The sequence below is a fragment of the Dasypus novemcinctus genome, chromosome 18 (genome assembly GCF_030445035.2).
Source record: "Dasypus novemcinctus isolate mDasNov1 chromosome 18, mDasNov1.1.hap2, whole genome shotgun sequence".
NCBI classification, from domain to species: Eukaryota; Metazoa; Chordata; class Mammalia; order Cingulata; family Dasypodidae; genus Dasypus; species Dasypus novemcinctus.
This window is the reverse complement of record NC_080690.1, coordinates 54,807,977-54,819,992: the sequence shown is the minus strand read 5'-3', so window position 1 is coordinate 54,819,992 and position 12,016 is coordinate 54,807,977. Positions and strand designations below refer to the sequence as shown.

The 12,016-nt window shown below is 50.9% G+C and overlaps 1 protein-coding gene across 2 annotated transcripts; it reads right to left on the bottom strand.

The window, feature by feature from the left end:
- Positions 1-1,912: 1,912 nt before the first annotated feature.
- On the bottom strand, positions 1,913-10,387 carry RBM42 (RNA binding motif protein 42). Of its 2 annotated transcripts, XM_004483300.5 has the most exons (10): positions 10,027-10,387; positions 9,654-9,798; positions 8,402-8,483; positions 8,231-8,305; positions 6,177-6,242; positions 5,924-6,099; positions 5,043-5,384; positions 4,592-4,709; positions 2,252-2,446; positions 1,913-2,156 (listed from the first exon to the last, which is right to left on the bottom strand). In XM_004483300.5, the coding sequence occupies exons 1-10, from the start codon at positions 10,152-10,154 to the stop codon at positions 2,044-2,046; spliced, it is 1,440 nt and encodes a 479-aa protein (XP_004483357.1). In that variant the 5' UTR covers positions 10,155-10,387; the 3' UTR covers positions 1,913-2,043. The 2 variants fall into 2 exon arrangements, with proteins under 2 accessions (XP_004483357.1, XP_004483358.1); XM_004483301.5 differs by lacking the exon at positions 6,177-6,242 and having other exon boundaries at positions 5,924-6,078.
- Between the last annotated feature and the right edge of the window lie 1,629 nt (positions 10,388-12,016).

The following is a 12,016-nucleotide window of genomic DNA, read 5'->3' as shown; positions in this document are numbered from 1 at the left end:
TCGACGTCACTGGTCCCTCTGTCCCTCCAACTCAGGGGCCTGAAGGGAGAGCCTGCCTTGCCTCAGGCCTCCTTGCCCCAGGCCTCCTCTCCCTACAGCTGGTCTCTCCTGTCTGTTTCTGTCTGTCTCTCCATGTCTCTCCCCAGGTCAGTACCCCAGCTATGCGTCTCTGTTGCACCAAGCCTGACTCCAGTGAGGCCTCATCACCCAGTCTTTCTGACAAGTCTGTTTCTGCCCATCTGAGTCTCCCTGTGTGCGTCCGGGTTGCTCTTTCCTCATCTCCGTCTCCTGCTTTTCTCCCTCATCCCATGGTGCTGTCTCTAATTACTCTTTCTTCAGCTTCTCTGCCTCTCAGGCTCCTTGTCTCCCTCCCCATCTCTCTCCATCCCTGCCTGCTACATCCCTCCATCTCTGTCCATCTGTCTTTCTGTCCCACACCACCTCCCACTTTCTCCCCTCCCAGTCTTCAGGAGGACTGACTCCCAGACACACACTTAAAACCCTCCTTTCTGGAATCATCCTGTCTTTGGGTCTCTTCCCTTGCTCCCATGTGGATGGGAGGGGGTGGAGGGCAGGGAAGCTAGTGAAGCGGGTGTGTGTGCTAAGGGTCCTGGGGCTCGGTGGTCCAGCCCAGGTGGGAGAGGGCTGCAGGGCACTTCCTGCAGAGGGAGGCCCTCACCCCTCTGACCCTCAGGCCAGACTGGAAAATGTGACGTCAGAGAGTGGGGCAGTAAAGGGGGAAGACAGGAACCAGGGATATGAGCTCTCCCTGGTGACCTTCCTGAGAGGCCTGCCGGGGTGTCATATTCCCTGCCCCTCCATGCCCCACTAAATCCTTCCCAATTTGCCCTTCTTCTGGTAGCTACGCCTGGACCCTTAACCTTCCTGAAACTGCAATCTCCCTCTGGTGGGCCCTTGCCCAGCCTCCTCCCAGGCTTCCAGCCCAGTGTGGCTGTCTTGGGGCTCTTTCTGAAGTACAAATCTGTATGCCACTTCCTTGCTTAAACTTTGTCACAGTTTCCCGAGGCTTGCTGCTGCCACTAGGGTAAAGTCTAGGCTCTTAGCCTGGCATCAAGGCTCTGTATGGTTCCCTCTTCAGACAGGCAGAGACAAACTTTTGAGTGGAAGAGAGAAGGGGAGAGATACAGAAGTGCAAAGAGAGAAGCAAGATTTAAAGAAACAGTCTTAGAAAAAGACAAGAAACAGAGACACTCACAGAGACGGTGACAGAAAGCTAAAAAGAGAAATACAGCAAAAGAAGTTTGCTGGGGTCAAGCAGAGGAAAGTAGAAAACCGCCTCAGAGACCCAGAGAGTGAGAACTGTAGAGACAAGAGACATACAGACAGATGGGGGATAAAGAATAACAGGAAGGGAATGAGGCAAAGTCTTGGAAGTGGGTAGTGTTCTGACAGAGCCCTGAACTCCCCTATACCAGCTCTGATCACTCTAGGTGCTCACCGCCTGGCAACAGGCCTGTCTCCTGCTACTGACCATGTGCTCCCAGGGGCAGAGGCCAGGACTGTGACTCACTGTTGCGTCCCTCACACTGTCCAGAGCCTCAGTGAGCTTGCTCGCTGGCTGAAAGCCTAGGAGGCAGTGAGCTCCAGAAGGGCAGGACCCAGAAAACCCCATACCTTGGTGCTCACAGCACAGGCTGGAGTCAGGACAAAGGTCTGAGCCTTGGCTCAGCTGTGAACTTGCCATGAGCCTCTGCTCCCTCCTCTGTGGAATAGGCACCACTCAGTGTGTGCTTGTGAGGCTTCATGAAGATGTCAGAGGGACATAGTAGGTGTTCAAAAATGTCTGTCTGGATGTTTGTGTGGGTAAACCTTCAAGGCTCCCTACTATTTGCAGATGGGGGATACAAGCCCCTCTCTCTAGAGTGCTTCCAGGCAATGACCCAGCCATGGATGGAAATGAATGTCAATTTATTGAAACTGGTTTTGGGGCAAGTGGGTGAGTGGAGACTTGGGGGTTTTCCAAAGAGAACTGTGGGGAGGAGCCAGCGCCCGGCCGAGTGAGCGGGTGCCTGGCCACAGACCCTATCTCAGGCCCAACTTCTTCTTCTCCTTCTGCTTCTTACGCACCACATCCAGGTTCCGGTCCTTCCACATGCTCTTACGCAGCTTGATGGGGCGCGAGCCCACATATTTTCCTGTGGGAATGGTGGGCTCAAGGTCAGGCTTGGGGCATCAGGCATAGGCCAGGTACCCGCCAGCCCTTGCTGCCCCCAGGGGAGACCTCACCCACCGTTCATCTCGCGCATGGCGCGCACGTAGTCACTGGGGTCCTTGAAGCTGACGAAGCCATAGCCCTTGGTCTTGCCTGTGCGCTTGTCACGGATCACCTTAGCCTTAAGGAAGGATGGGAAGCGGCTGAAGGCGCGTGCCAAGATGTCATCGTTCACCTCATTGCCCAGATCCCCACAGAAGATCCGGAAGTCATCTGGGGTTGGGAGAGAGAAGTTAGGGGATGCAGATTCCTGGCCCTGCCACTCCTGGCCCGGCCCAGTGCTGCCTTCCTTGAATAATCCCACCTTCTCTGGAGGTAGTCCCCAAACCCTCTTCCCTCTGGGTCCCCAGCAGTCTTTGCCCAGGGCCCTCAGAGTAATAACAACCAATACCTGTGTAGCAATAACCCTGTGCCAGACTCTCTACTAAGCACTCTGGGGTTTGAACACATCTGGTCTTCCCTTTTACAGTGAGATACAGAGAGGTCAAGTCACCTGCCCAAAGTTATAAGACCTGGAAACGGGAGAGTCAGGAGGAGAACTCAGGACCTGGCTCAAGTGCTCACCTTTAACCCCGCCTGCACTGCCCTTCCCCACCCCCAGAGCCCTCTGAGCCATTCCCATGACGGATCCCTACCTCTGTCACCAACCCTGGCCTCTGAGTCCCCAGGGTCACTTCATCTCCTGGACACCTCCCCTTGGGGGTCCACTGGGTCCCTGACACCCACCTGGTCCCATCCTGGTAACTCAGCACTACAGGCTTCATTTTCCCTCAGCTCTGCTTCCTCCGCAAAGCCCACTTGGATCCCCCCTTGAGACCCTGACACCTGAAGGCACTGCTTGATCCTTTGCTAAGGCTGGTCTCAGCTGCTATTCCTGTGCATGTCCTCCGGACAGGCCCAGATCTATTCTGAACATGCTCAATCCCAATGAATCCCTACCCCGATAAGGCACATAGTATTATTATCCCTTTTTGGAAATAAGGAAAATGAGGCTTGAAAACTAAGTGACTTGACCGAGGTCACAGAACTAGGATCTAGGGCTGACACTGGTCACCTGTGGGCCAAGGACGGCAAGGCCCAGGCCTGGGGCAGGGAGATGGTGCCAGGAGGGAGGCAGAGGACAAGGATGGAGGTGAATGGTGGGTCCATTTCCTTCCTCGGACACCACTCTGGCTGCCCCATGGCTTCTGTGGTGATTCAAGTTGCTCTTAGAGAACAAGTTAAAACAACCCAGGAGGAAACGATCTGATAAACTTAGAGGACAGGACCTTCTACAAGACAACTGTCCTGGACGCTTAAAAAAAATATACACAACCAAATGCAACACATCAATCTTGACTGGATCTCAATTTAGGAATAAAACAGCCAGAATGGACAGTATTAGGACAATTGGTGAAATCTGAATATGAACTAAATACGAGATGCCATGGACTTACTGCTAATTTTCTTTGATGCAATGGTATTATGACATGAAAGAGAATGTCTCTATTCTTAAGAGATGAATTCGGAGACATTTATGGGTGAAATGTTATGATGTTTACCACTTGCTTCAAAAGAATGAGCAGAACAAAAAATTTACAAACACAAAGGGGTAAAACAAATATGGTAAAATATTAAATGCTGGGAAGCGGACTTGGCCCAATGGATAGGGTGTCTGCCTACCACATGGGAGGTCCACCATTCAAACCCAGGACCTCTGTGACCCATATGGAGCTGGCCCATGCGCAGTACTGATGTGCGCAAGGAGTGCCGTGCCATGCAGGGGTGTCCCCCACGTAGGGGAGCCCCATGTGCAAGGGGTGCGCCCTGTAGGGAGAGCTGCCCAGCGTGAAAGTGCAGTCTGCCCAGGAATGGCGCCGCACACACATGGAGAGCTGACGCAGCAAGATGACGCAACAAAAAATAAACAGATTCCTGGTGCCAGTCATAAGGATAGAAGCGGTCACAGAATAACATACAACGAATGGACACAGAGAGCACACAACAGGGGGGGTTGCGGGGAGAAGGGGAGAGAAAAAAAATTAATTGATGAATCTAGGTGGTGGGTATGTAACTTTTTTGTGTTTGGAATTTTTCAGAAGTTGGGAGGAAAAAAAATGCTCTTTGACCTTAGCAAGCCAACCCGCTTGTGAGTTAAATGGGGGTCAGAAAGCCCTCTAGGTGCCAATCCCCTCCCCTGAGTTCTGCAAAGTGGCTGGTGAGGGTCCTACCCAAGAGCAGCCAGGAACTGGGCTAACAGAGCCTGCCACCTAGGGAGGGGCAGAGTTATCTGGTTCACCTCCGCTGTCTGCAGCCAAGGGGGGAGCTCTGCCTGTCCCTGATTGAGCAATGCCTCACCCCACTCTTCAGTCCCCTTACCTGCATCCCACTCCAGCAGGCTGGGGTCCTCCCAGCTGCTCCCAGCTGCTGTGCGAATGCAGCGTTTTAGTTTCTCTGGCTTCCCTTTCTTCTTATCCTCACCCAGGGGCTCTGGGACCTGCAGTGGGAAAAGGATGGGTGTGTTTAGGAGCAGAGGTGCTGGGAGTCTCCTGGACTCATCTGCCCTCTTTAGGTTCTGCCACTCTCCTTTGCTCCCTAGCCCTCCTGCCTCCATAGTTACAGGAGTGGATGTGCACCTGGATGTGGAGTGTGTGTTCTCCCCCTCTCCACCCCCCCACCCTGGCCTTCCAGCCACTCTAATCCCCTGGGACCCTCCTACCTCCATGGACAGAGGTCTACATGTGTTTTTCTGTGTGGAAGCTTATGAACTCCTGCTTGTCCTCCCAGCCTCTCCTATTCCCCCACTGCCATATTCCTGCTGTTTAATTACCTCAAGAGCCATGAGGCCAGGGGGTGGCTCAGGCCGTGGGGGCCGGGGCCGTGGACGCAGGGATAGGAGCTCAGGAATGCGCAGCGGAGGCAGTAGGCCACGTACTACCTCCAGTGGGAGGGGTAGGGGCTCAGGTTCAGGCAGTGGCATGGCCAGGGCCAGTGGAAGGCTGGGCCCAATGACTGCAGGGCCAGCTGGTGCGCCCCCTGCCCCCACGGCCACTGCTGCGCTGGCCTCCTCCAGCCCGGCTGCTGCTGCTGCCGCTGCCACGACTGCCTCTTCCTTCTCTTTCAGACCCAGGCCCAGGCCCAGGCCCAACTCTCGGGGGGCTGCTGGTTCTTCCTGTGGGCAAGGGTAGGGCATGAGGGGGCCAGATCACAGGCTCAGGCCTTGCTCCCACCACCATCCCATATAACATAGCAAGGGCTAGAGAGCAAGCAAGATGGATCTAGATAGAAACAGGGAGGGGCAGATACTCAGAGACAGATACAGAGACAAAAACCGCAACAGAGAGAAATAGACACAGAGAGGGGACAGAGAGACAGATACAGAAGAGAGAGAGAGAGGGCTCAAGATAGAAAAACAGTGAGAGAGAGATGAAGGAAAAAAATAGAGATATAGAAATAGAAATACACCTATGGCATGTATTTCTCTGCATCCTCTCTTCACAAAAAGGACAAACTAAAACAAAAGTAGAAAGATTCAGCCACGAAGAGAAACTGAGAAAGACAGATGCAGAAAGAAACAACACTGTAGAAACAAAGTACAAGAATGAGAAGCAGGGTCACGAACAGCCAGGAGAGACCTAGAAGCCAGTGGGCCAGGATTGAGGGTCTCCATGCCCATCACACCTCCAGCCAGCAGATCCCTGCCACACTCACCAGAGGAGGCCTCAGAGCTGCCATAGCGCCCAGGGGGGGGCCCGGGGCCCGAGCCATTGGTGGCAGCATCATAGGCGGTCCAGGGGGCCCAGGCAGAGGGGGCCCCACGAGGGCCTGATGAGGGGGCCGAAGGGCCATAGGGCGGGGACCACCAGCTGCAGAAGAGAGAGCAGAATCTGTCAGGGTGTTAGTGGGGGAGTCGGAGGGCAAGGGGGTGGGTATGTGGCAGGGATGACGACCCTGGCCCCCTCACCTGCTCTCTGCAGCACGTGGGGGACGAAGGCTGGCCGCAGGATAGGGGCCCTCTGGGGGGCCACGGCTGTGGGAAAGAGAGATGGGGGTGCATGTCATGGGGGACTGGGAGCTTGGGGCGAGGTGGGAGTGGTTCTTTCAGCATCCAAGAAATCCTGGAGAAGAATATGGGGAATCTTCTGTGAGATGTGGGGATCTTCTCATTTGTTCACTCAGCAAAAGTTTACCACTGAAGGTTTTTTCTGGGCTGGGTTCTATGCTGGACAGTGCTAGAGACATGCTACCAGACCAGGGGCTTCAGGGAGTTCCCAGGCCAGGGTAGGGGGGAATACACTCATCAGAGAGTGACAGAAGAGAGTGGTCGGAGGTGGGCTGGGTGTTGGCCGGAGGACTAGAGAAGGCTTTATGGACAGAGGGACCTATGAGCAAGACTGAAAGGATAATGAGGAGCTTATCAGGCAAAGGGTGAGTGCAAATATTATAGGGAGGGAAAGCATTAGTGAGTAAAATCTTTTCCTCTTTGGTTTAGTATGACTATAAGAGAAGAAGGATCTTTTTATATGAGTTTTATATACATTTCTACAGAATAGAGATTTAAAAACATTTTTTAAAAAGCCTTATAAGGATAGCAGGTGTCCAAGCAGGCCTTGTTTGCTGAGCTGTGAATATCCTCATGAAGGCACTGGGGAGCCCCAGAACTGGAAGTTGGGCAAAAGATGTGCATTTTGATCAAAATCATAGTGCAGAATGAGAGATGTTAAAATTTCTCAGATATCATCAGATGAAAAAAAAAAGACAAAAGTGGAACAGGATTTAGGTAACACAATTATCAAGTTTGATCCAACAGAGATTATACCAGAAATTTACATCAAACTGAGTACACACATTTTCTTCATATACACAGAGAAGTAATGTCACAAAAACTGACTCGGGGGAAGTGGATTTGGCTCAAGTGATAGAGCATCCGCCTACCATATGGGAGGGTCAGGGTTCAAACCCAAGGCCTCTTTACCCATGTGGTGAGCTGGCCCACGTGCAGTGCTGATGTGTGCAAGGAGTGCTGTGCCATGCAGGGTGTCCCCCGCATAGGGGAATCCCATGCATAAGGAGTGCGCCCTGCACAGAGAGCCGCCCTGTGTGAAAAAAGCACAGCCTGCCCAGGAGTGGTGCCGCACATATGGATAGCTGATGCAGCAAGATGATGCAACAAACAGAGACACAGATTCCCGGTGCTGCTGACAAGAATGCAAGTGGATACAGAAGAACACACAGAGAATGGACACAGAGAGTAGATGGGGGCAGGCAGGGGGGAGAAATAAATCTTTAAAGAAAAAGAAAGTGGGGGTTAACCTTAAAAACAAAAACAAAAACAAAACTGGCTGGGTGTATAACAGTCACCTCAATAACAAAAGGTAAGAATGGCCTGAGGAGAGAACAGGCTGGAAGATAAGAGCTGGGTGACAGTGAGTGAAGACCTCTATGAGAACACTGCTGGCATACCCCAGCAATGTTGGGACTCCAAGGGAGAATGTGGGGGTCTCTCTCTGCCAGGGTCATGTAGGGCTCAGAATGCAAGATGAGTCTGGCACTCATTCAATGGATTGTTCATCCCATCAACAGACAGTATGTAACACTGACTATGTGGCAGGTGCTGAGACCACTGTCCCTCATAGACCTTATATTTTAGAGAAGGCAAAAAATGAAAATAAAAATAAATAAGTAAATTATATGGCTTATTAGAATATGGTAAGTTCTGTGGAGAAACACAGCAAAGGGTAGGGATTAGGAGTGATGGTGGAGGGTGGGGGCAGTTTGTAATGATCAGGTTAAGCCTCACACAGGCCAAACTAACTTGACATAATCAGAGACATGACACCATCAGGTTTGTGTTTTAGGAAGGTGACAATATCAGGGTGGGGGATGAAATGGAGAGTGTGATTTTACACCAATGACTTAAGCAAAAGGCTGAAGTAGGTTAAACAAGAGTGCTTGTTAAACCACAGAGATATTTCTGTGGTTTCTCGGGAAACGTGGGGTCTCCAGCCCCAGACTTACCTGCTCGCCGCAGGAACATGGCTTCTCGAGCCTCTGGACTATCCAAGTGACTCCGATCACCAGGGCCAAAGCCAACTGTTGGGAAGAGAGAGAGGAGGATGGTGGAAGACATCCACTTTTACCAACGTGCCTGACATCATGGCCCCCAATCCCCCCAAACTCCTTACTTACCTGGACCCACAAAGGGAGGTCCCACCATGGGAGAAACCACTGTGGCTGCAGCAGCTGCCCGGGCCTCCAGAGTCTGCTGGACCTGGTGGGGAGGAGGACAGGATGAAGGGCTGGCTCTGGTTCCCAAATATGCCCTAGCTGGCTCAACCTGGGAGACTAAGGGTTTCATTCTTGGCCCTCAGTATGGGGCTAGTTTTATGACATCCTACAGATCTCAGTTAAAATGTCACTTCTCTGGCAGGCCTTTGGTATCTTTCTAGTTAAAGCTGTTCTTACCTCCTCCCAGTAGCAACTTCTCACTACTCTGTTTCATCTTTCCCTTAGCACTATCTGAAATTTTGTTCACCCTTTTCTCTCCATCTCCCATGCCACCTTCCTGGTCCAAGCCATCATTATCTATTTTCCTCTACAGTCTATTATCCAAACACAGTCAGAGTGACCTTGTAAACATCTAAGTCAGACCATATCATTCCTCTGCTCAAAATCCTCCAATGGCTCCCCAACTCAGAGCAAAAGCCAAGGTCCTTAAAGTGCCACACAAAGCCCTATTAGATCTGGTCTGTCCTTATCTCCTCCTTCTTTCTCCACTCAGGTCATGTCTCTCTGGTCTTCCTTCAGCATGTCATGTATGTACCTGCCTCAGGGCCCTTGCATTGGCTGTTCTCTGCTGGGAATGCTCTTTCCCCAGGTATCTGCATGGATCTCTCCCTCACTTTCTTTATATCATTGCTTAAATGCCATCTTCTCAGAAAGGCCTTCCCTGACTATGCTGACAAATTTCTCCTTAGTAAAATGTAAACTCCAAAAAGACAAGGATTGTTTTTTTCCTGTTTCATTCTGTTACATGTCTATGCCTAGAAATAGTGCCTGATGCATAAGAGGCACCCAGTAATTAGGTGCTGGCAAAATGAACAAGTCATGTATTTGTTCTCTTTTAAATAGTTTCTCTGTCACTCCACTAGTCACATGCAGCCAGCTCTTGAGCACTCGAAATGTAACTAAACCAACTGAGGACCAATTTAACTTAATATAAATCTTAAACAGATAATGAACATTTCCATCTTTGCAGAAAAGTCTATTGAACAACATGCTCTAGAACATAAGCTCCCAAAGGACAGAACTATTGTCTGTGCCCTCAGTACCTAGAACGTTGTCTGGCACATAAAAAAAGTATCTGTCAGGATAATAGTCAGCCAACTAATGTGTGCTAGGCATTGTGCTGCCTGACTTACATGCCTTAACTCAGCCATACCTGCTGGTATGTGTTGGTTGCGATAATCGGGCGAATGACAGGAGCTGCTGGAACTTGCATTGCTTCTACTGTGGGGACCGTAGGCATCGCAGGCACACCAGTTGGGATCCCGGTTACTGGAGCACCCAGAACTTCCTGCTCAAACCTGGGGGAGCAGGAAAGACACTACTCTCACACCAATTCTGGAACGGTGGGTCTATGTCACGACAGTGCCTTCACCTGTGACTACTTGCTCCTCCCCGCCTCCATAATCTCCAAACCCCTCTTCCCGACCACAGAACCATATCCAGGGCCTAACGCGGCCTGGAGGCTCCAGGGGTCAGTGGCTCTGGCTAGGGGACGGCTTTTTATCGCGCCCAGTCGAGGGCCTTACAGGGCCATTTCCGCCTCCATCTCCTTTAAGCGTTCCTCGCCGCTCTTGCCCGGGATGCCGGCGCCAGGAACAGGGACCATGGGTCCCCCTGCACCCGGGAGTCCCGGGGCTGGGCCCGCCCCGGCCATCGCTGCTGTCGTCGCTGTCGCTACTACTGCCACCTCCGCTCAGCCGCCACCGCCGGCGGTTCTGCTGTCTACCCTCCGGTTTCGTAAGGGTGGGCGCCCGCGGATGACATTCAGCGAAAGCGACGGGCGCTGGTAGATGACGTCAAGACGCCTACGGGGGCCTTCCTCTGTCTCTGAGCCAACCGGGAGCTAAGGATATAAGAGCTCCGCAGCACCAGGAGAATGAGAGGGTCGAAGAGATGAACTGATTGTAGAACCTGGGCCTATGGGAGCGCCGTGAAGACCAGCGGCCAAGCCTTCACGGAGGAACACGAGCCAATGAGAATGCAGCAAAGTCAGCTGACCCCCAACCCCAGCTCCGGAAAGTTCGGAGGCCCCGCCCATGCCAGCGCACGGCTGGTGCCGGAAGTTTTTAAACGCACCCTGAATTCCGTGTCAGGCCCAGGGTTGGAAGAGACTGGTGTGGGTGGGGTTCCACTCCAGAGTACACAAAGAGGCTGGCGGACAGTGACTCCGGAAACATCAAGTACTTGATGGGGGAACCTAGAGGAAATGCCCCATCCAGGCGACTTAGAGGAGGTGGCATCTAGAAGCTTAAGAAAAGGTTTCCTGGAGGAAAATTGGAGCCGTGTTCCGTGGAGAGGGACCAGCTCGTGAACAGGCGGAAACAGTAGTCGAATGTGTCATCTTAGAAGGGCGTGTGTGTGGATTTGGTCTCTTTGTCCTTTCTCGGGACACAGCTTTCTTTTTTGTAGTTCTCAAAATATTTATTGTGAATATTTTCAGCCATGCACAACACTAGAGAGAATAGTAACATGTACCCCACAATTGCAACGGCTGTCAATATTCTACCCTTCTGGGTTCAGCTCTTCTTCCGTTTTTTGTTGTTTATTTTCTGCTGAAGTATGTAAAAGCAAATTCCAGGCATCTTATAAATTCATGCATGAACATTTCAGCATGTATTTCCAAGAGATAAGGACTATTTTTTAAAAATCATACCATTTTCACACCTAAGAATTATTTCTTAGTCTCATCTAACGCCCAGACTGTGTTCAATATTCTCTGTCTCAAAAGTCTTTATACAATAGTATTGCACAAATCATGATCCAAACAGGTTCACAAGTTGTATTTGGTTGGTTTCTTTCTTTCTTTTTTTCCCTTCTTATTCTCTTTCTTCTTTATCTTTTTCTCATTTTTTTAAAAAATTATTTTCTGGTTGGCCTTTTAAGTCTTTTTTTTTTTCCCCGCTAAAAAAACAATGTTATTGATTGCCTTGGGTTTGAAGTCCCAGTCTGAAGCAGCACAAATGAATGAGATACTTTGTTTAAAATACTGGCTTTTATTTGCTTCTGTGCTAGAGATACAGAAAGGAGTGAGTTAGGAAACTTTTTTTTCTTTTTATTAACTAAAGATCATACTTTTCATAGGTAGTGCTCTGTTCCATTGTATCCCATCAGGATCACAGTATCTCATTGCCCCTCCTTTGATGATGCAGATACAGAGATTGATCAGTGAGTCAAGAGGGGTGTCAACCTGTTCCATCCATTTTATTTTATTTTATTTTATTTTTTAAAAAAGATTTATTTATTTATTTAATTTCCCCCCCTCCCCTGGTTGTCTGTTCTTGGTGTCTATTTGCTGCGTCTTGTTTCTTTTGTCCGCTTCTGTTGTCGTCAGCGGCACAGGAAGTGTGGGCGGCGCCATTCCTGGGCAGGCTGCACTTTCTTTTTCATGCTGGGCGGCTTTCCTCACGGGCGCACTCCTTGCGCGGCACGGCACTCCTTGCGCGCATCAGCACTGCGCATGGCCAGCTCCACACGGGTCAAGGAGGCCCGGGGTTTGAACCGCGGACCTCCCATATG